The sequence below is a fragment of the Muntiacus reevesi genome, chromosome 4 (genome assembly GCF_963930625.1).
Source record: "Muntiacus reevesi chromosome 4, mMunRee1.1, whole genome shotgun sequence".
Lineage (NCBI taxonomy): Eukaryota > Metazoa > Chordata > Mammalia > Artiodactyla > Cervidae > Muntiacus > Muntiacus reevesi.
Genome location: NC_089252.1, coordinates 155,217,014 through 155,240,762, shown reverse-complemented (window position 1 = coordinate 155,240,762; position 23,749 = coordinate 155,217,014). Strand labels below are relative to the sequence as shown.

At 34.1% G+C, this 23,749-nt stretch overlaps 1 protein-coding gene across 1 annotated transcript in view; it reads left to right on the top strand.

The window, feature by feature from the left end:
• CNTN1 (contactin 1) overlaps nt 1–23,749 on the top strand; it is a 401,067-nt gene that overhangs the window by 338,601 nt on the left and 38,717 nt on the right. Inside the window, exons 19-23 of the mRNA XM_065932171.1 lie at nt 950–1,184; nt 3,808–3,911; nt 10,903–11,089; nt 17,832–17,944; nt 18,777–18,933. Of these exons, the coding sequence (XP_065788243.1) occupies nt 950–1,184; nt 3,808–3,911; nt 10,903–11,089; nt 17,832–17,944; nt 18,777–18,933 (796 nt within the window). The remainder of the gene's footprint in view (nt 1–949; nt 1,185–3,807; nt 3,912–10,902; nt 11,090–17,831; nt 17,945–18,776; nt 18,934–23,749) is intronic.

The window sequence follows — 23,749 nt, the reverse complement described above, 5'->3', positions numbered from 1 at the left end:
ATTCTGTTCCATTGATCTATATTTCTGTCTTTGTGCCAGTACCATACTGTCTTGATGACTGTAGCTTTGTAGTAGAGCCTGATGTCAGGCAGGTTGATTTCTTCAGTTCCATTCTTCTTTCTCAAGATTGCTTTGGCTATTCAAGGTTTTTTTTGTATTTCCATACAAATTGTGAAATTATTTGTTCTAGTTCTGTGAAAAATACCATTGTTAGCTTGGTAGAGATTGCATTGAATCTATAGATTACTTTGGGTAGTATACTCATTTTCACAATATTGATTCTTCCAATCCATGAAAAATGTATATTTCTCCATCTATTTGTGTCATCTTTGATTTCTTTCATCAGTGTTTTATAGTTTTCTATATATAGGTCTTTTTTTCTTTAGGTAGATTTAGTCCTAAGTATTTTATTCTTTTCATTGCAATAGTGAATGGAACTGTTTCCTTAATTTCTCTGTTTTCTCATTGTTGGCATATAGGAATGCAAGGGATTTCTGTGTGTTAATTTTATATCCTGCAACTTTACTGTATTCGTTGATTAGCTCTAGTAATTTTCTGGTGGAGTCTTTAGGGTTTTCTATGTAGAGGATCATGTCATCTGCAAACAGTGAGAGTTTTACTTCTTCTTTCCAATCTTTTTGCCTTAAGAAAGTGAGGGAAGGGCATTTTGACTCAGGGAAAGCACACTTGAAGGAAGAAACTGAAAGTAAAAAGACCCAGAGTGAGAGGTACCCCTCCCCCAGGGTGTTTCCGAAATAGTCAACTTGGTAAGCGAAGTCTTACGTGTTGCAGCTCGTTTGTGCTGGATTTTTGTGGGCAGCTCTCACTTAGGAAATAAAAATGTTTTTACAGAAAGCATGCTTCCATGTGTAGCATTTTTGTTTGCATATGATTTTCTCCTTGTTACCTGTATTGCTTGAACCTATTTAACATTTCAACTTCTATTTAGCCTTTGTCAAGAGAATACCACTATGGCAACAATTTTGGTTACATAGTAGCATTTAAGCCATTTGATGGGGAAGAATGGAAAAAAGTGACAGTTACTAATCCAGATACTGGCCGCTATGTCCATAAAGATGAGACCATGCGCCCTTCCACTGCATTTCAAGTCAAAGTCAAAGCTTTCAACAACAAAGGAGACGGACCCTACAGTCTCACAGCTGTCATCCATTCTGCACAAGATGGTAGGTGAAAGAAAGGCCCCATTGACATGATGAGGGATTAAAAATCTGGTTCTCTAGTAGGCATTTTGTTTGCAGTGTTTTCAGTATTATTTTGAACCAAGTCAGCATGCCAATCTCTTTATCTAAATGACAAGAATGTTGCCAAAATCTTTTTCATCCTTTATATTGTGTTTATGATAGTTAGTAAATAACCACTAAAATCATTGACTTAGACCCTATTCCTGATCTCTTAATTATAATTTTGCAGTCAGAAATTCTCTAGATTTGAGAACTTCAGTGTGCCTGTTCATTCATAAAATTCACTAGTTTACCAACTCTTTAATATATACTAATAATATTTAATTAATAATATAATTTTTGATAAAATTTCTCCATTTAACTAAAAAATGTGTAATGTAGCATTTATGTAACTTTTTTTGTCATTACATTAGCATGTTTGTTAGTGTTAGTGTTAGTCGCTCAGTTGTGTCCAACTCTTTGCAGCTCCATGGACTGTAACCCACCAGACTCCTCTGTCCATGGGATTCTCCAGGCAAGAATCCTGGAGTGGGTTGCCATTCCCTTCTCCAGGGAATCTTCCCACCCAGGGACTGAACCAGGGTCTCCAACATTGCAGGCAGATTCTTTATCAACAGTAGCATCCTGGAATTTTATTAAAGGGAATTTAGGCATAATTCTATGAAAAAGGGGTCAGAAGGCCAATTGAAATTTTTTCTTGGAAATAAAAATATATATGAAAGGGATAAAACTACCGACACTGGTTCTCTGTTTTTCTAGAAACTTTAATTGAACTGATCATGTTCCTGAAGAACTTTATGATAAATGATGCATAATTTTAAATGTAATTACACTAATTTCGATGATTTCCTATTTAAGTTACTACATTTGTATTATTTATTTTCCTATTTGAAAAGATGATACTTCCTTATTATACCTTTGTATTATTTTACCTTTGTACTCATGTGCACTAGGTAAATAATTAATAACAGAAAGAGAAAATAGAAATTTTCATTGCTTTCTGACCTAACACATTGGTGCTTGGATAAGTTTCACTTTGCACACGTGTGACAGGCAACAATGGAGGATTTTAAAACTTAAAGCTATGTGAAATATTCTTATGATTTCTTAGAGGAAAAGCACTATTTGTTAGTTTACCCAATTTACATTATGTTTGGCCCACAGAAACATTTAGCTATCCCTTAAAGTTTATACTCTTTAGTCATAGATTTGTTAGCTTTCATATTTGTTAAAAATGTATATATTCAAATCATTCCATGATCTTTACTTCCGATACTAACATGAACAACTATCTTATATATGTATCTATGTACACACACTCTTTTTGAAAGACAAAACACATAGAAAAACAAGTAGAAATTTCTAAATTTATAATCAATTCTGGACTTTTTATTCCTCAGTAATAAATTTTACATTTTCAAAACTCACTCTAATTTGGAGAAATATTATATCTTGACTCAGTCTTAATAGTTTAATGACATATGTACAACTCATAGAGAAAATGAAAATATAAAACATTTTACAAGTTATCTTCTCACCCAGTATCATTTTTAATGTTTTATTTGATGCTTAAGTAATCAGGTAAAGGCCATGCTTGTCATGTCTTTAGTTATGGCCATCTGTATTTAATTACATTTCTTTCCTAAATGTTTCATAAGCCCCATAAAACCTGCATGTGCCGAAACTTGTATAAATGTTCATTTTCTCTCTTACTGTTAAGAAATCAATCATAGCACCACACATTTACCTTGTTTTGGAAAGACAACTGTGTTCATATGCAGGATACTTTAGCATAAAAAAGTATTATGGCTTGTTAATAAAAGACAATAAAAATTGATCACTCCTGATCATTCCTGCTTAAGATTTCCTTAGTTTCTTTGTGTAATTTTGGTAAGGGATATAGAGTACTTTCTTTTTCACTGAACAGAGGCCTTTTTGATACATATTTGACTTGATGCCCAGTTGGAAGATTAGACTTATAAAAGCTTTTCTGAGCCCAATAAGCAGTGAATGTCACAACTTGTTTCAAAAGATCTTAACAAAAACTTAGTTTAAACATAAAAGAAAAAGAGGAAAGTATTGCTGTGTATCTTTAGCTCATACAAATAGCATGAAAAAGTTGAAAATTAATTGTTAATGAATAATTTTCTGTAAGAAATACCTAATTTCCTATTTTTAATAATATATAGAGAGTTGATAAGTTGAACATATTAATAATAAATTTTGATTTGCATTCACAAGCTTTCATAAACAAGTTAATTAAAAGAAATATAAAATATTAGCATGGTTCTTGCTCAAGTATATCAGAGAAATTCTTATGGATTTCCATATTTTGTAAAAGTGTGTGTGTACATATGTGTGTATATTTGTCTATATATTAACATTCATATATATGAATATGTGTGTGTGTGTATATTACTGATGACCATGACAAATAAAAATAGAGGAAGAAGTAATAAAATTATTGAACTATTTATTTTGGAAATATTAAAACTATTTTAAATACTAAAATATGGTTTCATCCATTCATACAGCAAATGGTGCTATTTGAGTTTCTTAATATAAGCATCTTATGTAAGAATGCAATGTTCTCATCAAATTTCAGCTCCCAGTGAAGCCCCAACAGCAGTAGGAGTAAAAGTCTTATCATCTTCTGAGATATCTGTTCATTGGGAGCATGTTGTAGAAAAGATAGTAGAAAGCTATCAGGTGAGTTCAATTTTTATCAGACGGAAATACATCTACTCATAATTGTCAGCATATGTTTTCAAATATGTTGCATCTTTCAATGTTCTGTGTCCTTCTGATTTATGTGACAACTAACACTATATTTATTGCGTTCAATATGTTGGATATTTATTAATTAATTATTATGAGTAAAGTGGAGATTTCCAACTAATTTATCTATGAGAGATGTAGAGTCTTACGTGTAAGTAAACAATTGACCAAAATAAAAACTAAAGTAATAGCACTCAGGCTTAAACATGATCTTTTGAAACAAATTTTCTCATAACATCTGGTGAATCTCAAGTTTTGGGGGAATCATTTTGGTAATTTAAAATGTTTGTCATATTTGACTGAGTAGTTCCACTTCCAAAAGACCCTCCTAAGGAAACACTTCTAAATATACTAAATATGTATCCCACTATATTATATATGAATGCAGAAAATTGGCAAGCTCAAAATATCTCAAAGGTAACTTCCTTTGAAATAAGTCTTAAAAGAGTAGTAGGAATTAGCCAGCAGGAAAGGGGAGGACTTGTTTTATTCAAAGGAAATAAGACCTGGGATATTGAAGATAGTTCAGTTGGGATCTTCATTATGAAATTTAGACTCAATTGTGTAGGAAAATTGAAGTCATCTTATAGCACAAAGAGTGAAAATTAAGAAGAACTGACATCATCCTACATTTGCCAATGAGCAAGTGGATGTCAAAGCGTTTCAATGACTTGTCTTAGTTAGCACCAAGGGAAAATGTCAGAGACTGCCTAAAATTCAGATGTCCTGATTCCAAGTCTATGCTTTATGCCAAAGCACAGACTCCCTTTATTTTATTCAGTGAGTGGACAGTAATTGACCTTCTGGAGCCATGGCTGGTGAACTGCCCACCCAATCAACTTGCCCTCAGCTCTTGCGCTTCATCATGCATCCGTGGAATATTCATTCATGAGGGTAGCATTTTGTCTCTTTTGCTCTCACTGTCAGGAACAGAGGGCATCATTAATGAAATATTCACTGAGTGCTGATAGAAATACTTAAGTATGGTCAAATAAAATGCTGCAATCTAACTTTCTCAAGACCATGTAACCACAGGAGCAGCCTAAGGTTTTAAGGTGCAAACACACAACCTAATAAGAAGATTTTTCTTGGTATCATAGGTTATGATTGGGGTAGGTAGATGTCAAAATGTTTTCAAATTGTTCTTGCAAACATTTAGCTGAAGTTATCATCAAGACTGAATTTATAGAAGTGGACTGTAGAGATCCAATATTCATAGCATATTAAACTTCCATTTACAGCTGGTAGAAAAGAAATGGGAAACAGAGAAATTCACTAAATGTTACAAGCCCTTATAATAAACTAGTCCAAGGTATCTTGAGAGAACACATCAATATTTAGAATTTTTAAGCCATATTTTAGACATAGATTTTCTTCTTTTTTTAAAAATATTATTGCTTTCTAAGTAATAAGAGAAAAAAGATTAACATATATCCCATGCATTGTCAAAATGCTGAAGATATATTTTACTTTGTTAAAAACATGCCACCAAAATATATCTTGTCTTTGTCAAATAATTATATATTAACTATTTTATAACGTCTGACATGCAGATGACAAAGGCCATACAAGATAGGAAATGATACCCTGGCACCAGTGAATTTAGACAATAATCAGAATATATGCTCTTGATGGAGAAATTAGCTAAATTAAGGATTGCCAAATTAAATAGTCAGCAAAAACTAATCTTCAAATAATCTTTAACAGCTATGATTTCCTCAAATGATAAAAAACTGTATGCTAGCAAGTTTAGTTTCATAGATTTCTGGTGTTTAGCAACTCCACACTAGAAAATTATGAACTTTGTTGCTGAGCAGACACGGGTTTAATCTCTCAGCTCTGTCACTTAGGAATTTTGTGGAAAATTTATTCAAATAGTCTGAGCCCTAATTTCCTTACCTACAAAGCTAAGAGTAATCACTGCCTCATATCCTTCCATCCTGTGGAAGAAATTAAATAACCTGCACTTAATGTCATTTCCTGTTTTATGTCACTGGACATTTGAAGAAGACAATGATGATGTTAATAATGATAATTGGTAATATTTGTTAATCCTTATTATATTAAACATTTAATTAAGCTCATTGTATTGAATCCACACAATCACAGGGGGTAAATACTATTATTTTTTTTTCCATTTTAAAGATGAAGAACTTGGAGGTTTAAAAGCATTTATCTGAGTAATAATTGATATATCCTGACTTGAACCTAGGTCTTTCCTCTCCAGAGAATAGTTAAAAGTATTGAAAGTAAATTATTATTGCCATTTGTTCCTTCTTAAAAAGCCTTTAAGTTTTTCACACAGAGCCTTGAATATCAAAGAGTCAAGCATGACAGTTTAAAAGAGACAATCCATAACATTTATTCTCCTCTAAGAAAATGTTCTTTATGGGGGAAAAGCTTGGCTCTCTATAATATGGTTATTGTTTCTGTTTTAAAATATGAAGGAAAAGTCAATGATTTAACAAGACAGATGATCATGAAAGCTAATACTCCACTGCACTTCCCATGAAAATGTACTATGGGTCTAAATTATAAAGAAACAGAAAAAAAGCAAGTTAATAAAATAAGATAAATAAAAAGCTGTGTGATTGACCCCGATCTCAAGGTTAATTTCCTGAGATTAAAGTGAGAATTGTAGGCAGTTGGATTTAAAAATAAACCCTTGTGGTTTTAAGTTTATCTTATAGAAAGTTCAAGTTTTATTTTCCTCCCCCGCTCCATCTGCCCCACCTTGGCTAGTTAAAGAGCTCACCACTCCTAACCTTGATCTTAATTTCCTGCAGTGTAGGTGAACTAGAAGAATTCAAGAAGTGTTTCTTATCAAAGGCATATTAGAACTTTGGGCTCCTGCCCAGGAATCCACAAAAGACTTAGTTTACTTACCCAGCAAGTAAAGAATTCCCTTAATGAAAACAAGCACAATGTGCTATCAAGATTAACAGAAAGCCTCTTAGCAGCTGAATCAGAGATTAATGAAGATGATTGATTATTCTTAAAAGATTATCAATCCTGCGTAGTTTACTCAGATGTCTTAAAATGTCAAATTATTGTGGAGAGCAGAAGCTCATGTTAGGAAGTATGGTATTTTCTTATTTGGGGAAGGCATGTATCTTCCTCTGATCTCCTAAAAGGAAAGTCAGACACAGGTGTAGCAAAAGTTAGTGATTTGTTATTGTTGCTTATTTGTTTTAAATATGATCCCAGGGGGTAAATAAGAGGTAAAAGCAGAATGAACAGGAGAGAGAGAAGCTTGGTTAGAAAAACGCGTTATCATGTCGGCAACCACCGTAGGCAGCTTATACTCCATCCCTTGTTCCATCTTTGAGGAACATCGTAAATGTGGTTCAGAACTGACCCACATGGGATGAAAGGGGACGCTTTCAACCACTGTAATTGCCCACAGGTTAAGAATGGCCCCAGGGGCCCCACCTCCCCTCCCTGCATGAACTGCAGGGCAAAGTTCACACTGCAGCATCAAGAATGATCCAAGACAGGAAGTGAGAGTTTAGCAGAGGAAAAATGCAGGTAGTACTTATGGGAAGCTGGTTGAAGCCTGCATAGAACTGTTTAGTTCCTGCACCAGTGGCTAGAATAAAAATGAACTTTGAATAGTTTCTAAGAGGTGTAAGAATACAGGTTTTTGAAAGATTTATATTACTGATCTTCTTAACCCATAGAATGTACTAATATGTGATAGTCTGCGTTCTGGGTGATATCAAGGTATTATATAACATCTTTTTAGAGGCTGAACTTTTTGTTGTATTACATTTCCGTTGGAAGGAATCTAACTACTATCTTTGTTCAAATGTGGTGTTGTTGTAGCTCATAAATGTATGGAAAGTATAATTATTCTTTATTAAACATATGAGTTAGTCCTTTTTCTGAGGCTTTTCTTTTCAGCTTTCCAATATTGCTACAATGAAGAAATTTTCCTGGGGTAAAATTGTACACTTCGGTTGTTCCATCAAAGATATTAGTAATCTATGTAGACTTAAACATTTTGATTTCTTTCTTTAAAGATCTGTGAAGGCAAAAGCATGTTTGCTTGGTTCACTACTGTATTCCCAGAACCTAGCACAGTAGCTGGTACAATGTATATATACAATAGATATTTTTTCAGTGAATGAATGAGTGCCATCCACCAAATGCAGTCCTCTGTGCATTGTGTTCAAAATAATTAATATTCATCCTCAAGCAATTTATAATCTAGTAATAGTGGAGACCAGTACTAATGTAATTCCATAATTGTTTAAGAAGCACTAAGATAAGTGAACACTAGACATAAAGTGTTATGCAGATTTTAGGAACATGTAAATAGAGAGTTAAATTTATATAATACCATAGCATGCAATAGAAATAAATATACCATGTGTTGCTCTAGCTTGTGAAAATGAATTTATCATCTACTATCCTTAAAACAAAAACTGCTTCATTTGTTTATTTATTTGTGCACTTGTTCATTCAGGCTGTCTTTCGGTCTCCCTAGTGACTAGTCAAAAGCCATGCATTTGTTCTGCTCCATTACTATGGGTTCACTTCATTCCAAGCAATTTTCTCTCAGGTTAAAGTTGGTTCTTCACCTCAGTGGGCAACTCACTGCAAGGATCAAAATGCAGTCACCCAAATTGTCTATTTGGAAATTATCTCTAAGTGCATGGCCAATGGCTAGTTCAGATAAAAAAAATACAATGCCATATTTTATATAGACTGTTTAATTTTAAATTGTTTGAAAATATTGCAATTTAAATGTAAATGCATGATTTGTGTTAAGGAGAGATCTTATTCAACCAAAATAATTTTGTATCATATGCTTTCATTTTTAGATGCTTAAAATACTATAAAAATGTCATTCAAATCTCATATTATAAAATAAGGAAATCAGAGATTATTTTGCACACTCAATAACTCTCTGGGTTCCCTAGTTACCACGGCATAACTAAAGCAATGCTTAAGTTTTTGGGGAATTTCAGTGGAGATTGTGTAACATAGATCTGTGTCAAAATCAGGTGAAGACAGGATTAGACACTTAGGATATAGATGCAAAGAGTAAATTAAAGAAAATTTTGTTCTTTCCTTCTCTATTGCCAAAATGCCTCGTGGAATTTTGGGTAAAATGTCAAAAAATTCGTCACTGTTAAGTCCTCATTTTAATGCTTAGTATCTTAGAAATATCTAGTTAAAACATCTTCTCTTTTCCTTTATGGTTTATCACAGAATATGGAAAAGAATATAAAAAAATAATATATACATGTATGCAATGCCTTAAAAAAAAGTTTCTCCTCTTTAAACTGTATAGAAAAGTTGTGATGTTGGAATGAAAATTGTAAAAGGTGGTCTCAGTCGACAGGCATCCATATAAAGTACCTGAAGCTCAGGGGCTTCAGTTTTGATTGCTATATAACAAGGTGTTGTTCTTCAATCACTAAGTCAGTCGTGTCCGACTCTTTGTGAGCCCATGGACTGCAGCATTAAAACAAGGTAAATGCTACCATTCCAGACTTGAGAAAATAATACACGTGCATGATCCTACTTTAGTACCTGGCATTTCACTGGAATATAAATGCGCATTTTATTTCTCTTCAGCCAAGCAATGGAAGAGGCCTTATGTGTCACACAGTTCAAATGCCCACTAAATTGTAGGCTGTCTTCCTCCTTCTCAGATGAATGTAGGCACTGCCTGGATGCTCCCAGTATGAGGAAACTCATGCCTTCACAAGGATACTCCTACCCTCATAAATCCTTTCTCTGCCATCGGACTTTGGAATCACTTGGTATAATTCTGCTTTCTCAGTTCTGAGCCATCCTTGGTCAGAGAGCAGAAAGCCAAAGAGATTCTATCAAAACTCTTCGGAAAAAATGTATTGGCTTCAGAAAAAATGAGCACTAGCGAACAAGATAAAAATATATCAAAGGAAACCAATCAGAAATTACTAACTAGCCTTTTTTTAAAAAATGTGCTCATTCTACATATAAACCCCATTTTGTTACTATGGAAATTTGAGCTGTCCAGTTTCATTTTATAATGGCTTCATATGTATTTATGTAAAAAATTTCAGAATTATAGTAATATTAAATATTGTCTTAAAGTATTTTGGTTAATTGTGAAATTAAAATCTCATTGTTTTATAGACAGGACATTTAAAATATAAAATAGAGGTAAACTTATAAGCAAGCTTTTATTTTTATTTATAACTTAGATATAATTATAGATTTTTTAACCAAAAATTTATTTGGTTAAATAAATAATTTATTTGGTTAATTCATGGCTTTAACTTAAAATTTAAGAGACTGGAAAGGCTGTCATTGATATGCTAGATGGTAAAAGTAATCATTTTTAATCACAACATGAATGAAAGTTTTTAAAACATTTTAAAGATAAATAATTTCTGCAACCAGTTATTAGGCATAATATTTCTATGATATCTGGTCTCTATATAGGTTCAAAGAAGATACTTTTACATACTTCTGAAATAAGCTAGCTGAAAATAATTATGCTAGCCTGTTTTAGACCACGTGGTTGTTTTTATCAGGGACCCTTAACAAATTTGCAATCATATAAACAGAAATAAAGCAGAAAACCAATGATATAAATTATTGTGTCAAATGCTTCTAAACAGAGACCAGTGTTATGTCTTGAGAGCAAACCTTATGCAAATTTTTTTAGCTTTTTTTCTGTTTTCATCTGTGTATGGCTCTTTCAGGCCATGAAGTGGGGCTTTAATTTGCTTTTGACATCTTTAATCAGATCTGCATTGTATGCTTTGCCATAGTCTAAGACTGACAGAAATGGAACAGTAAGTAACATTTGAGAATCTGATGCCCAGCCATCATCAATGGTGTCATAACAAGTTGAAAAGAATTTTTTACAACTGAAGTGTCTGAATCATGAAAAAACTTTACTCACCTTGCACGTTTGCAGATTCGGTACTGGGCTTCCCATGACAAAGAGGCGGCTGCCCACAGAGTTCAAGTTGCTAGCCAAGAATACTCGGCCAGGCTGGAGAACCTTCTGCCTGACACCCAGTATTTTGTGGAGGTCAGGGCCTGCAACAGTGCAGGGTGTGGACCTCCCAGTGATATGATTGAGACCTTCACCAAGAAAGCACGTGAGTCTCAATATTTGCGTTATATACTTGCCAAAATTCCCAATTGATTGAATGATACAGGTACAAGAGAGAGAAATTTACTACCTAGCCACCTGAGCACATTTGGTTTTCAATTTTAGCCTTTAAAATCACACACGTTTTAAAATACAACAAAAACAAACAAACAAACACATTGTTAGTTATTGTAGATGAAAAAATGTGGCAAATACTTTCACATAATTAAGATCCATTTCAGAAGTAAAATTGGAGAACCTCCTTTTCTAAAGACTATCCACAAAATCTTGCATCATTAGATAATTAGTTTGTTATTTTAAACTTGGTTTTATAAGAATGCATTAATAGCATGAGAAAATGAAAATTATGTAATTTTTCTATGCTTTGATTTATGTCATCATTGTACAATGCAAATGCAAGTTAAATGTTGAAGTGTTATCTTCACTATCTTATTACTGTATGTTCTCATTGTTAATATAATAAGACCACCTGCCCTGCTCACATTTTCTGGTCATCCTCATCTCCCTGGCTTCACTATGATAGCTCCTTCTTGAAATTAAGTTGAACAAATAGAAGAAGAGAATTTATATTTAGAATCCTGGGAAGTTTCACAACAATTTGAAGGCATTATTACCATTAGAGTTTGGAAACTTATTTGGGTGAAAAGATAGTCCTAATGGTATAACAGAGCATGGAGGTAGGATCCAGACTTTGGTATCAGAGAAGGGTTTCAAATTTGTCTCTATCACTTACTCAATTGTGTATTGGTAGACATATTACCTCAATATTTATACATCAGCTTTGTAACTTATAAAAAGAGCATTCATTCCTTTGTTATTTTTTTCAATTTATTAATTTATCAAAAGTATGCTATGTGCCCTCAACAGCTCTAGGTATTGAGGGTAGAGAAAAATCAAGTCAGACCCAGATTCTCTTCTCACAGGATTTAACAAACTAATGGAAAGAGAGGGAGAGAGAGAAGGAAGGAGAGAAAAATATGAGAAGTAAATATGATAACATCAGATGCCAGAGCAATAAATTAAAACAACAGATAATAAGGGAGGAGGAGGCCAAGATGGCAGAGCTCACTTCCCTCAATGACTTGAGCTCACTTCCCTCAATGAACACATCAAAAATATACCTACATGTGGAGCAGTTCTCACTGAAAACAAATGGGGGGCTATTGGAAATACTCTTTCACAATCAAGGCTCTTAAGTAAGATCCACATAGAGTCAAGTTGAAAGGGAGAAGTAATCAGGTTGGGACCATAGCCCTAGTAGAGGACATAGAAGTGGGAGGGGGATATCACAGACTCAGAGATCCTCCCTGGAGAGTGGTTTGAGTCACATCTAAGGTTCCCCAACCATGGAGTCCAGCACCAGGAAGATGAGTTCCAATAGCAGATTTCAATACTGGTGGGACTTACAAGATGACTGTAGAAAAATAAGATCTCATTCATGAAGAGCAAAATCTGCTGGGGTGATTTCCTGGGACAGCCCCAGCATATGTCCCAGCCTGTACCTGATACCTTCTGCAGAACAATTCCCCAGTAAAACAAAGGCTACCTTGCCAAGGAGATTGTGCAACTGTGGGGGATAGAACTGGCAAAGAACCAACACTGGATCTGAATGAAGCAAAGAAAACCATTGCTTGTGCTCACTGAGGCTGTGAATTGGAAGCTGTCTCAAGCTCTGACTATCTTGCCAGGACTGTCTTATCACATCTCAGGCCTGCCCTGGGCACCCACTCTAGAACCCTTGCTCTAGCACTGCTTAGCCCTGAGGGCAAAGATGCCGTTGCTGGGGGAGAGGGAGAGCACTTTTAAAGGAAATGAAATCAGCTTAAACTTGACCCTCAAGGCTTCTGCTCCAGCACCTTGGGACCCAAAACTACCCCCAATAGAATGGTGATGGCCATTGAACACAGGAAAAGTTCCAGCTCCCACCTCCCATTGGATAGAGCCCCTCCATTTCCAGCCTCATATCCCACCAGGATGCCCTAGGAAGATATGTGACCTGTGTTAATTATAGATCCAGCTCTCCCACCAAAGCCACTGGGCATACCCTGGACTGATAGAGCCACTTCAACATAGGAACACACCTTCAAGAACTGGATAGAATTCCAGCTGAGCTATTTCAAATCCTAAAAGATGGCTCTGTTAAAGTGCTGCACTTAATATGCCAGCAAATTTGGAAAACAGCAGTGGCCACAGGACTGGAAAAGGTCAGGTTTAATCCCAATCCCAAAGGAAGGCAATGTCAAAGAATGTTTAAACTATCTCACAATTGTGCTTATTTCAAGTTCTAACAAAGTAATGCTCAAGATCCTTCAAGCTAGGCTACAATGATACATGAACCACGAACTTCCAGATGTACAAGTTGGATTTAGAAAAGGCAGAGGGACCAGAAATCAAATTGCCAACATCTGTTGGATCATAGAAAAAACAAGGGAATTCCAGAAAAATTATCTGCTTCTTCCTTGACTACACTAAAGCCTTTAACTCTGTAGATCAAAATAAACTTTAAAATTCTGAAAGAGATGAGAATAGCAAACCACCTTACCTGCCTCCTGAGAAACCTGTATGCAGGTCAAAAAACATTAGAACCAAACATGGAACAATGGACTGGATCAAAATTGGGACAGGGGTAGGTCAAGGCTGTTTATCGTCACCCTGTTTATTTACTTCTATGCAGAGTACATCATTAGAAGTGCTGGGCTGGATGAAACACAAACTGTAATCAAGATTGCCAGAAGAAATATCAATAACCTCAGATATGCAGATGCCACCACCCTTATGACAGATAGTGAAGAAAAACTAAAGAGCCTCTTGATGAAAGTGAAAGAGGAGAGTGAAAAATTTGACTTAAAACTCAACATTCAAAAAATTAATATAATGGTATCCAGTCTGATCATTTCACAGCAAATAGATGGGGAAACAATGGAAACAGCAACAGACTTTATTTTCTTGGGCTCTAAAATCACTGTGGACAGTGACTGCAGCCATGAAAATAAAAGACACTTGCTCCTTGGAAGAAAAGCTATGACAAACATAGACAGCATATTGAAGCAGAGAAATCACTTTTCTGAGAAAGGTCCATCTAGTCACAACTGTGGTTTTTCCAGTAGTCACGTATGATGTGAGAGTTGGCCCATAAAGAAGGCTGAGTGCTAAAGAATTGTTGCGTTTGAACTGTGGTGCTGGAGAACACTTTTGAGAGTCCTTAGGACTGCAAAGAGATCAAACCAGTCAATACTAAAAGAAATCAAGCCTGAATATTCATTGGAAGGACTGATGCTGCAGCTGAAGCTCCAATCCTTTGACCACCTGATGCAAAAAGAGTTGACTCATTTGAAAAGACCCTGATGGTGTGAAAAGTTGGAGGCTGGAGGAAAAGGGGACAACAGAGGATGAGATGGTTGGATGGTATCACCAACTCAACTGATGTGAGTTTGAACAAAGTCCTGGAGATAGTGACGGACAGGGAAGCCTGGCATGCTGCACTCATGGGGTCGCAAATAATCAGACATGACTGAGCAACTGAACAACAAGAAGTGTTTCACCTAATTTCAAAGAGTCTGAGAAACTTAAACCTGAATACAGAGAAATTACTTTAAAACAAAAGAACAAGGGAAAATCTCCATAAAACATGACTAATGAAACAGAGGTAAATAATTTACCAGATAAAGAGTTTGTCATTACTAATAAGAATACTAACTATGCTTGGGAAAAAAAATAGATGAAGACAGTGAAAATCTTAACAAGAATTAGAAAATATAGAAAGGAATAAGTCACAGCTGAAGAATGCAATGACTAAAATGAAAACTAGATGGAATTAACAGCAAACTATGTGATACAAAAGATCTGGAAGACCAAATAATGCAAATAACCCAATCAGAACAGCAAAAGAAAAACAGATTTTAAGGGACTAGTTTAAGGGACCTCTGTGACAACATCAAGCATAGCAACATTTTTATTACAGAGGGTTCCAGAATAAGAAGAGAGAACAGGGCCAGAATATATTTAATGAATTTATGGCTGAAAATTTCCAAACCTGAAGAAGGAAAGAGATATCCAGATACAGGAATCACAGAGAATTCCAAACATGATGAACCCAAAGAAACCTAAGACATATTATAAGGAAAATGGCACAAATTAAAGAGAGAATTCTAAATTCAGTAAGAGTAAAATAAAAGAAATCACATACAAGGGAACCTCCGTAAGTCTATTACCCGACATTTCTGCAGAAACTTTGCAGGCCAGATGGGAGTGACCTAATATATCTAAAGTGCTAAAAGGGAAAAACCTACAAACTAGAATACTCTATTCAGTATGGTTATCACTCAGAATTGAACGAAAGACAAAATAAGCAAAAACTGAGTTTATCAATAATAAACCAATCTTACAAAAATTTTTAAAGAATCTTTTCCAAGTGGAAAAGAGAAGGCTACAACAAGAAGTAAGAATTGATAGGAAAGAAAAAAAAAATCCTACCAGTAAAGTCAAATATATAGTAAAGGCTGTGGATCAAGCACTTGAATAAGCAACTATGAAGATTAAAAAAAAAAAAAAACTGTAAAATTAACTATAACTACAACACACTATTAAGGGTTAAACATGAAGGAGTGAAATATGACATCAAAACACAAAACTTGCAGAGGAGTTTTAAAAAGTAGATATCTTAAAATGTGTTTGAACTTAAGTGACTATCAGTTTTAGATAGGTAGATATAGTTATAGGTTAACATATATGAACTCCATGGTAAGTACACATCAAAACCCACAATTATACACCCAGAAAAGCCAGAGAGAAAGGAACACAAGCATGCAAATAAAGAAAGTCATCAAACCACAAGGGAAGAAACTAAAAGAAAAGAGAACTACAAAAACAACCAGAAAACAAGTAACAGAATGGCGTTAAGTACATTTCTATCAATAATCACTTCAAATGTCAATATACTAAATGCTCTAATCAAAAGACATAGAGTGGGAAAAAAAAGGTGTAGAGTGGTTGATTAAGTAGGAAAAAAGTCCCATGTATTTGATACTTTCAAGACTCACTTTAGAGCTAAAGACACACATATACTGAAAGTGAGGAGACGGCAAAGATATTTCATGCAAATGGAAACTGAAAGGGACTAGGGTTACAGGATTCAGAGGTACAAGCTGCTGTATATAAAATAAATAAGCTACAAGGACATATTGTATGGCATTGATATACAATTACATAGCTGTTATTTTATAACTTTTAAAGTGGTATAATCAGGAATATGAGTCACTGTTGTACATCTGATACTAATGTGGTAAATCAACTACAATTCAGTTAAAGATAAGTAATACATAAAATCCAAGAAATAACCAAATATGAACATTTAAAATGGCTTGGGTGTGAGCCAAATTCTAATCGGGTTGTTGGGAATGTCCTTTTAGAGAAGATCCTATTTGACCTAGGATATGAATAATAAGGAGGACTTTACTGAGGAGATTCTATCAAGCAGAGAAAATAACCAGTACAAAGCTTTTACGTGAGAGGAGTTCGGTGTGTTTTAATTGTAGAAAAGACAATGGTTCCAGCTCTGAATTGTGGGAGAGTCATATGAAGCAGGGTCTTACAGATCATAGTAAGAAGTTTAAATTCTTTCTAAGTGTCATAAGAAGTCACTGGACAATTTTAAGGCAGAGAGTGATATCATATATATATATATATATATATATATATATTTGTGTGTATATATATATATAATTGTTCTGCCTTCTGGGTAAACAAGAAACATGGTAGAATAAGAGTGAAAGCTGTATAGCCAATTAGGAGGCTTTTTTTAATATTCAAGGAAGAGCTGATGGTGACCAGAGATAGAAAGAGATTGAAAGAAGCAGAAAATTTTCTGCAGGCAGAGTTGACAGTTTTCAGCTAATTTCTGTGTTGTCAATGAATGAAACAGAAGATTGAATAGATTTTGGCTTGAAACATTGGGAGTTTGGTTGTGCCATTTTAATAGAGAAAGGCAAATTTGAAGGGTACTTAGTAAATGTTCTGTCTTGATTATATTGCATTTGGGAAACCCTTCAGACACTGAAGAGGATTAGGAAGTTGGACACATATCTGTACAAGCTGAAAGATTACCTTGAGACAGAATCATGTGTATTTTAAGCCATAGGCCCAGATGTAAGGTTTGGGGAGATTTATACATAGAGGAGAGAAGAGTGCTCAGGATCAAGTCTTAAGTCATCCCAACATTGGGAAACTTGGCAGAGGACATGAAGCTAGCAAAGGATGATTAATGAGGAGGAGCAACCTGAGAGACAGGAGGAAAGGTTGTAAGAGATTATGAATTTAAGAAAAGATGTTCAAGAAAGAATTAGAAGGTCAATTCTGTGAAATGCTGTGAAGATGTTAAAATTTGAAAAGAATAAAAAAGTGGCATTAGATTTGGCCAACTGGAGGTGAACTGGAGGTGACTGATGACCTTGAGAATAGCAGTTTCTAAAGAGTGGTGGAAAAGAGACAACCAACTGAAGGTTGATGAGAAGAGAATAAGAGATCATTATATTACCTTACCTCCCAGGGCCACGAGGTACATTAAATGAAACCATGGATGCAGACCATACGGCCAGACACGTACTACAGACATCAAAATTAGCTATTTTTATTGCCACATCACTATCAGTATTATAATTCCTGATGTGATGCAGCTTGCAGAACTGAAGTTGCATGTGGTTGCCATCAGTAGCGTATTATTACTTTCACAGCTCCAAGCCAGCCTCCGAGGATCATCAGTTCCATAAGGTCTGGTTCACGCTACATAATCACCTGGGATCATGTGGTTGCCCTGTCAAATGAATCTACAGTGACGGGATATAAGGTATACAAAAAATTACTAGATTATTTCCTACACAAGCTTCATTCTTACAAAGAGTAATATTTGTTTTTATTGTTGTTTTGTCAAAACCCATCCAGCTCTTTTATTCTAGTTGTGTAGTGGAATCAGATGACATAGTGCTGTGATAAATTTTGAAATGGGAAAAGATCTTCAGTGAATTCCAGGAAAATACAATGTCAAGTGAACAAGATAGAATAACTACTTTAATGAATAAAATTGTTAGAATAATTAGTGTTTAAGGAAGAGAGAAAGAATCAATTTTTGCTTGGCAGTGATTAAGATAGAGTTGCCAAGCACATAGTGAATTTTTTGATGTATTGAGGCACCCTCTATAACCAAACAAAAATGGAAAAAACAAAATGGAAAAAAAACGGAAAAAAAAATGGGAAAAAAAAGGAAAAAAAGATTATTTCTATAAATTCTTTTATCACTATCACATTTTTCAATGGATATCAAATTTTAGGAATAGTGTGAAAAATTCTAATTGTGAGGCAATTTTTTAGATTATTTCAATATATTGAAAGAACCCTCGTTTTATACCTTTTTCATTAAAAAACACATTTTTAATCTCTATTTTAGATAGTTTCAAAAATGAAATTCATATGTTTAAGATGTGTCCTCTGGATTAGCCTAAAATAAATAAAATCTATCTATATGATTCAAAAATAATATGTATTTTTCAGCTAGTTTACACATAGCTCCCTAATATGTTTTTAATTATTATAAGTATAAGCTTCTTTATTCAATTTTAGTATTAGGGAACTGGTTCACTATTACCCATTTATTAAATAGTCACATTCTGAAACTTTTAAAGGTACTCTATAGACCTGATGGCCAGCATGATGGCAAGCTGTATTCAACTCATAAACACTCCATAGAAGTCCCAATCCCCAGGGATGGAGAATATGTTGTAGAGGTTCGTGCACACAGTGATGGAGGAGATGGAGTGGTATCTCAAGTCAAAATTTCAGGTAAGCCAATCATTTAAGACACATTTTAATTAAGTATTCATAAGTCTCTAGGCCCATATGGGTTCCCAAGTATAAATGTGAGACTGATATTCCCATTAATATCAGTATTATTTGTAAGTAGATTTGAAATGTCAAAGATGCCCTGAAACTTAATATATATCCCCTTATGTGTCACAAAAGTACATTGGCAACATATCAGATACTTGCTGATTATTATCTGAACATCAAAACACAATAGTATTTATTAAAATAATAAATAATAATATCCAGACTTACACAAATAATATTATCCAAAGATAATAATATCCAAACTTCTCTAGTATCAAAAGAAAATTCATTGGACTACTATTAATATTTTCCTAGCCACTCTTTCCTTACCTTACACATATTAGCATAGTAACAAGATAAGACAGTAGATGACAACTCCTTCCTTTACCAGTATATCTATTTGTCTCAGTATAGCTATTCCTTTTCTGAAACTCTATTTTCACTCTATTTTCTATTTTCACATTGGTTAATTTGAAATAGATATGTAAGGCAGTGACTTTTTCCTCTATTTGGATTTGTAAAACTCTACTAATTTTTAAAATTTTGTTGCTTCTCTCTCACTCCGTACACATGGTTTAGTTTATACTGGATTAAAATCAATGTTATTTTGAGAATTTTATGAGACTATGAAATTGTAGAAGATGCTAAATTAAAGATGGAGTAATTGATTTAAAAGAAAATTTGATGATATATACTTTAATAGATGAATAAGCTATGCATTAACCTAATAAAAAGTCCTTTAAAACAATGCCAGCATTTTTTGTCCAAACATAACTATACAAGGAAACTGTTGAATTAACATGAAATGTCAGATGTTAGGTAGATAGTACAATTCGAGACTTAAAAAAAATACGTTTGGATTTATCTGCAAATTATTTAACTTTTTTGCAATGAGAAAAACATATGAATACAAATGGAAATTTTAGGTTTTCATATGAATTTAAATTATTTACATTAAAAGCAATTTTATTTTAGACATTGTTATGTTTTTTTAAAAATTTAGAAATTGCAAAAAATGAAAGGAAAATAAAATAGTCACATTCCAAACACTCTAACTGCTTAACTAATGTTCAGTGGAATTTGCTTTAGGTAGACATTTGTAATTTCATGTGTTGGCTTTTATTGTATATATCCTGTCATATTCAAATTTTATCAATTATGTTTCATGAACATTGGAAAATTCATGAATTTTATTTAAAATCTCTGTAACTCAAAGGGTAAAGAATCTGCCTTCAATGCAGTAGACCCAGGTTTGATCCCTGGGTCTGGAATATCTTCTAGAGAAGGGAATGGCAATCCAGTCCAGTATTCTTGCCTGGAGAATCGCATGGACAGAAGACCCTTGTGGGCTATAGTCCATGGGGTCACAAAGAGTCGGACATGACTGAGCAACTAACACTGCGACTAATACTATTCTCTCAAACAAATGTGCAAAATTATCTACCCATTTCAGTTTCTTCTATCATAAATAATACTATTTTCCCAAATTTTTATAAATCTTTCTGCAGGTTAAATTTAAATAATCTTCCTGAAGGTTAAATTCAAACAGTGAGTTAAAGAGTTTTACTTCTATATTTCAAATTTTCTTTTAAAATATGCATCAACTTATGTTCCTATTATTATTGTATATGAGTGCATTTTCTACTGCACCACTCCAACATCAGTCTCCATCTTTTAAGTCATCACTGTTTTGATGGGAGAACGTGGCATCTTTGAATTTTTGAAAGTTTTTCTAAATTTTGAACTTGGATAGCACACAGATTCAATAGTTTTACACTTAAAAGGGCTGTTTCACAAAAGGAAATTATTTTGAGTGTGATAAAATGCAAAAAAAAACCTGAGTAAGTGACTTTTGAAAACTGGCCTTCCCTCTCTAGAAGCCAGACAGTGGCATACTGTTCTCTTCATTTTTGCCCTTGATGTGTTCCTAATGTGAAGCAAAAGGTAGTCTGGGATTTAAACTACAGAAGTTTGTAGCAGTGACAAAGGCTGTAGCAGTGACAGTAGCGTCAGTAGAGTTGTAACTAGTGATGTTCTGGTAAATGTTAAACAACTGACCCTCTGAAGGTGGGAGGAAGCCCTGGTGTATAGTGTTTGCCAATTTTTGTGATGTAAATATTTTCATCATGTCTGATTTCAAGCTTGCTACATGATGTCCCTAAACGTGGAGTTGGAAGGAGGTGCTCAGGAGCACAAGTTTCCCTAGTGTCTCAATGGTAAAGAATCTGCCTACAATATAGGAGATGTGGGTTCAGTCTCTGGGTGGAAAAGATCCCCTGGGAAAGGAAATGGCAACCCACTCCAGTCTTCTTGCCTGGGCAATCCCTCCGACAGAAGAGCCTGGTAGGCTACAGCCCATGGGATCGCAAGAGTCAAACATGAGTTAGTGATTAAAACCAACCAAAGTGATGAAGCTGAGTATTTACTATCTTTGTTCTAATTTTTTTCAATTAGCTAATAAGTTTACATAGTTTCAATTTTAATAACAGCATTTTTAACAACCCACTCACAAATTTCCTTAAAATGAAACAGTCACCTTTTGGCAGGTAGTATGGACCAGCTGCAGCACACCAAGTTTATAATCTGATTTCAGGGTGTAAATAGCCCATGTACAGAATACATAGAGTATGACTTTTTAGAAACGTGAAATATACTCAGAAGTTTCCTTTTATTGCTAAATAATGGAAAATATTTTTATTTTATATTTATATTAATGCAGAATTTCTGTTATTTATCTCTTAATTTGGTCAGAACTGTCCAAAAAAATACCCTCCAAAACCTGTAGAATTAATATTAAGAAATATCAGCTATTTTATGAATGCACCATTTTAGACTTTTCTCATTTATTATTTTCAAAATACTTGTAATGGGGAAAGCATTTGAATACATATGAAAATGTTAGACTTTTTGTTAAGTTTAAAAGACTCCCAGTACTTTCCTTTGTTTCATTTTTTGTGCCTAAAATATGCAGCTATGAATATAATACATTGCTCCATTTTCATGTCTATATGCATCATGCTGTTCATTCATTTTCTCATTCAAAAAATATACATTAAATGCCTAAAATGCTTCAGGCATAATTTACATACTTAAAATGTTCTACCATTTATATATTTCCACATGTTTTGGAGTCTACATCACAATCATCCCCCTCTGGCTCTACTATAATTCTAAAATTTCTCTTGGCTTCCAATTTTGGCTTCCTATGTATAGTCCATTCTCTGTATAACAGTCAGACCGACCTTCCATACATAAGTCAAATCATATAGCTTTCCTCATAGAAAAACATCCTATAGAATAAAATCAGAATCCCTCACCACTCGCCTGTATAATCTGGTCCTCCCAAACGCTCTTCCCTCAGTTGATTTCACCTGTGCTCCTTTAACCTTTTTTGCTTCTTGAATATACCAGCATTATTCTACCTTTAAACATTATTAAATCTTTAAGCCTCTGTACTTGTTCTTGCTGCTGTCTGGAATTCTGTGGATTTGGCACTGCTGGTTATTTCTGTCTTTTTTGTTTCTGCTCAGGTGTCACCTTCTCAAGGAAGAATTATTAAATGTCCATCAATGTAACATAGCCCCCTACTCTAGTGCTTTTCATACCACATCATTTTTTCAATTTATTCATATTTATAGCTGTTAGAATTATTTATTAGTTTATACTGTTTATTGTCTATATCCTTATTTGTATCTAAGCTCTGTGGGAGCAAGTTCTTGCCTGACTTGTTCAATCCTTGAATCCTTAGAACTCAAGGGATATATCTGGCACATAACAGCGTATTAACAAATAATTGTTTAATTAATTCATGGTTTCTGTATAGAGGAAGATTTAGTTATAAGAATAATTGGGGCAACTTAAACTGTAATTTAGATGTCTAGAATGTTGATATGCTATCATATTGGGCACATGATTTATGCCATGCGAATCTATAAATTTGATTCTTAGAAAAATTAAGTCTTTGTATTAGAGATATTCTAGAAAATTTATTAGACATGGTAATCTGTAACTCCACTTATCCCTGACCTGAACACTGTCATCTGCTGTCTTAATAAATTATTCCCTGTCAGATTCCTTATAGTTCACACAGAGGCAAACATAACACTGCAAATTTTCACCACAGACATACTATGTCTCATACATTCTATATTGGCTTTTAAGAATCAGGTGAAATTTAACTATAAATTTTAATACAAATTAATTTATCTTAATGACAACCCACCCCAGTATTCTTGCCTGGAAAATCCCATGGATGGAGGTTCCTAGTAGGCTACAGTCCATGGGGTCACAAAGAGTTGGACACGACTGAGTGACATCACTTCACTTCACTTCTTCATGAAATATACACTTAGAAAATTTCAGAATATAAATTGACAATACATATCCACAGAGAAGCAGTATTTCATTACTGATGTGTCAATGTGCATATTTTGAGCTTTTATTTTTCTTTTAGTTTTAAACACACTAAAGCCATCTTATTCAAATCAAGACTTTCAAGGACGTTTTAGAGTTTGGACTATTTAAAATAAAAACAAAGTAGTCATTTGAACCCTTTTAAGTGGTAGTAATATGACCAGATATTTGCACTTGAAAAATTACTTTGTTGTTTGTGGAAAATATATACAGTAGGAGAGTAAGATATAAAGAGATGAATTACAAGGCTATCATCATAGAATGATTAATATGATGATGGTCTGGATTGGAAAGAAGGCAGTGGTAAAGTCTAGGGTAGGTTCTAAAAGAACGAGACATCTTTTCTGCTTGATTT